Source organism: Dipodomys ordii, unplaced genomic scaffold (assembly GCF_000151885.1).
Source record: "Dipodomys ordii isolate 6190 unplaced genomic scaffold, Dord_2.0 Scaffold58, whole genome shotgun sequence".
NCBI classification, from domain to species: Eukaryota; Metazoa; Chordata; class Mammalia; order Rodentia; family Heteromyidae; genus Dipodomys; species Dipodomys ordii.
Genome location: NW_012267274.1, coordinates 6,774,690 through 6,778,315, shown reverse-complemented (window position 1 = coordinate 6,778,315; position 3,626 = coordinate 6,774,690). Strand labels below are relative to the sequence as shown.

At 57.1% G+C, this 3,626-nt stretch overlaps 1 protein-coding gene across 1 annotated transcript in view; it reads left to right on the top strand.

Moving 5' to 3' along the window:
- Hmx3 (H6 family homeobox 3) overlaps positions 1 to 1,502 on the top strand; it is a 1,724-nt gene extending 222 nt beyond the window's left edge. The window contains exons 2-3 of the mRNA XM_013021893.1: positions 1 to 190; positions 808 to 1,502. Of these exons, the coding sequence (XP_012877347.1) occupies positions 1 to 190; positions 808 to 1,502 (885 nt within the window). The remainder of the gene's footprint in view (positions 191 to 807) is intronic.
- Positions 1,503 to 3,626: the final 2,124 nt, after the last annotated feature.

Here is a 3,626-nt window from a genome sequence, read left to right as displayed (position 1 = left end):
GCCGCCGCCAAGGGGGCCCTGGAGGGCGCCGCGGGCTTCGCGCTCTCGCAGGTGGGCGACCTGGCTTTCCCCCGCTTTGAGATCCCAGCGCAGAGGTTTGCCCTGCCCGCGCACTACCTGGAGCGCTCCCCGGCCTGGTGGTACCCCTACACCCTGACCCCCGCCGGCGGCCACCTCCCGCGACCAGAAGGTACCGACCTCTCTTTGCACTTTCCTTCCCCTTCCCTGCCTGCGCGGGCCGGTCCCACACCCCCGCCCGCGCCCACTCCCAGCGTGGTTCTGGGACCCCGCACACCCGGGGTTGGGCCCCTGCCCCGAGCCCCGCGCCCCGCAGCGCGCGCGCGGGCCCCGGCGTCCAGTCCCACTTGGTGAGAAAAGCGGCGGAGCAGATTCCACGGGTGCAGCGCTGCCCCCCCCCCGAAAGAGGCTGGAGCGGGGCTGGATGGGGACACGGGTAGAAGGAGGAGGAGAACCGGGTGCCCCCCAAGCAGATGGCGAATCTTCCTTGGGGGGCCCCTAGGCCGGGGAGCTGAGGAAGGGCAGCCGTTCCGCGGTCGTCTGCACACCCGCCCTTGGGAGTGGTGGGGGGGGGGTCCCAGGACCCGGGGCCCCTGGTTCTGCCCCGTGGGGAAAGAGGTCTCCTCGGAGGGGGTACTGAGGCCTCGAGGCCTGGGGCTGGGGGGCGCAAGGGGGGCAGCGCGGGTGGAGCCTGCTGCCCGCAGACGCCCCGCCGGGCCTCGCTCACGGCTGTGTCTGTGGGTGTGCGTGTGTGTCCGTCCGTCCGTCCGTCTGTCTGTGTCTCCCCAGCCTCGGAGAAGGCCCTCCTGCGAGACTCCTCTCCGGCCTCCGGTACCGACCGGGACTCCCCCGAGCCGCTGCTCAAGGCCGACCCGGATCACAAGGAGCTCCTGGACTCCAAGAGTCCGGACGAGATCATCCTGGAGGAGAGCGACTCGGAGGAAGGCAAGAAGGAGGGCGAGGCCGCGGCGGGCGCGGCAGGCGCCGGCGCGGGCGGAGCCGGCGCGGGGACAGCGGCGGCGGCGGCGGCGGGCGCCGAGGACTGGAAGAAGGGCGCCGAGAGCCCCGAGAAGAAGCCCGCGTGCCGCAAGAAGAAGACGCGCACGGTGTTCTCGCGCAGCCAGGTCTTCCAGCTCGAGTCCACCTTCGACATGAAGCGCTACCTGAGCAGCTCGGAGCGCGCCGGCCTGGCCGCGTCGCTGCACCTCACCGAGACGCAGGTCAAGATCTGGTTCCAGAACCGCCGCAACAAGTGGAAGCGGCAGCTGGCGGCCGAGCTGGAGGCGGCCAACCTGAGCCACGCCGCGGCGCAGCGCATCGTGCGCGTGCCCATCCTCTACCACGAGAACTCGGCGGCCGAGGGCGCAGCGGCCGCGGCCGCGGGGGCCCCGGTCCCGGCCAGCCAGCCCTTGCTCACCTTCCCGCATCCGGTCTACTATTCGCACCCGGTGGTCTCTTCCGTGCCGCTGCTCAGGCCGGTCTGAGGCCCGAGAGGGGAGAGGGAGGGAGATGCCCGACCACCTTTCTGGACACCCCCCCCCCAGGATGGACTTGGCCAGGCCCAAAGGCGCCCAGATGTCCGGTGGCCTTGGGAACCGTGGCTGCGGGCGGCGGCGCACCGCCTGGCCCTCCCTTCCCCCCCAATGGGTAGCGATTTGTAAGTATTTGCGATGCATTTTTTTTAATGTGTGTGTGCGTGTGCGCGTGCAGTTAATTCATCCCTAATGGATTTGAGGCGCTTCTCCTCTTACTTTTGATTTGGGTTACTGTCAACAGAAAACAGGAAGAAGAAAAAAGAAAGACAACATTCCTAGGTCAACTCTTTCAGCCGAAAAGCTTTTGTAAAATGTAGTCCTTGCCCTGAATTTTCATTTCACCATAGTAGCTCTCTCTCTCTCCCTCTCTCTCTCCCTCCCCCCTCTCTCTCTCGTTTTTATTTTTATAAAAGGAAAAGATGCGCAAAATTTGAACCTCTCTAGGTTCTTTCCCTTTTTCTGTGGGATTATTTTCAGAATCCACAGAAAGAGTCGGTTGGTAATTCTTTTTTTATTTCTGGATTCGTGGGTGTGGTTTTCCCCTTTATGGCCAGTTATCCTCCCCAGTTTTCAGAATCTGAGCCCTGTCTACTAAGAATCACCACGCAGGTCCATTTTCTCTCCCAGAAAGGTCTGTGGCAACTACCCTTTTCATCTGTCTGGCTTTGTGACTGAAGAATTCTCTAGCCAAGTATGTAAAGGGAAGAGACGAAACAGCAGCTACGGAACTCCACATCTGGCCGGGTTGGAGTGGTCTTATTTATTTAGGAGAATTTCACTTGTCAGTAAATTATTATTAATTTGTATCATTATTACTTTGTTCCCTCTTTTGAAATAATTGTTTCTTTCCCTTTTTTAAAAATCTCCTTCCTTTACTTTTTTTGTTGTGGTTCTGCGGGAACTATTGTACTTAGACTTGTGCAATATTGTACAAAATTTTCAGAATCCTGCTCCTTCTTCCATGACGGATGCAGCCCTTTCCACCGTATAATGGCAGTCATTAGTGTAGAAAGAAAATTAAACAGGGGAAAGGGAAAAGAAGAAAGACAGCAAGGCTAGGTAGCCATGCCCAGGGGGGTAAGCTAGACATACCGGAGCGCTTTAAGTGAAGGACAATCAATTTAGGAGAATCTTAACTTATTTGATAAATGTACAGATTTCTTGTAAAATTCTCCCTCAACTCCGCAGGGTTCCTTGCTCTGCTACCCAATCTGTTTTCTTTCTGTCTGCTACACCTGTTGTTCTACAGTAGTTTGCGTCCCCTCTCATCATCCCTAGTCTCCCTCACCTCTGCCCAGGTTTAATCCCTTTTTAAGAAAAAGAAAAAACTCTACAAAATATTGTTACACTTAATGTTGTTGTGAAATTGAATTAATTAAAAAGAAAAGAAAATGGAAGCTTTTCATGTTGCAAGAGTGTATGACTTTGGGTAAATTTTCCCAGAGCAGATGTCTGGGAAACTCCCACCCCCCCCCCCCCCCCTCTCTCTCTCTCTCTCTCTCTCTCTCTCTCTCTCTCTCTCTCTCTCTCTCTCTCTCTCTCTCTGCTACTGTGCTACTCTGCCCTCAACGCACACCCCTATAATCCAGCAGGCGGCAGAGACAGAGGTGGCTTTGTTTGACACCGTGAAGAGGCTCTTTGCCCAGTATCTTCTGTGGCTTGAAATGTCTTAGGAGCAGGGAAGAATGGAGGGTGGGAAGGTAAAGGCCTAGGTTTTCGTAGTTGGAGAAAATGAGCTAAGTGACAGTGGAGCTTAACGACAACCAGTATTTCCGAGTTCAAGGCTGAGGCCTCGCTCTCTTTTCCAAGCCACGGTTCCAGCAGGATCCCAGAGAGCTTGGGGTTAAGAGGTTGCCGGGCTCAGAGTGTGCAGCTCCATTGACCCTACAGGAGTGCCAGAAGCATGATCTTGGAGTGTAGCTTAGCTGGAGGGCAGCCATGGGGGCTAAACAGCGCATGGGTTGGCCGTTCTTACTTTTTGGAGGGGATGGAGACTTCAGCTGAGCTGGGGAACTTCAGCTGTCTGGCAGCTTGACTTGCCAAGTGCCAGGATCAGAGGAAGCCATGATGATC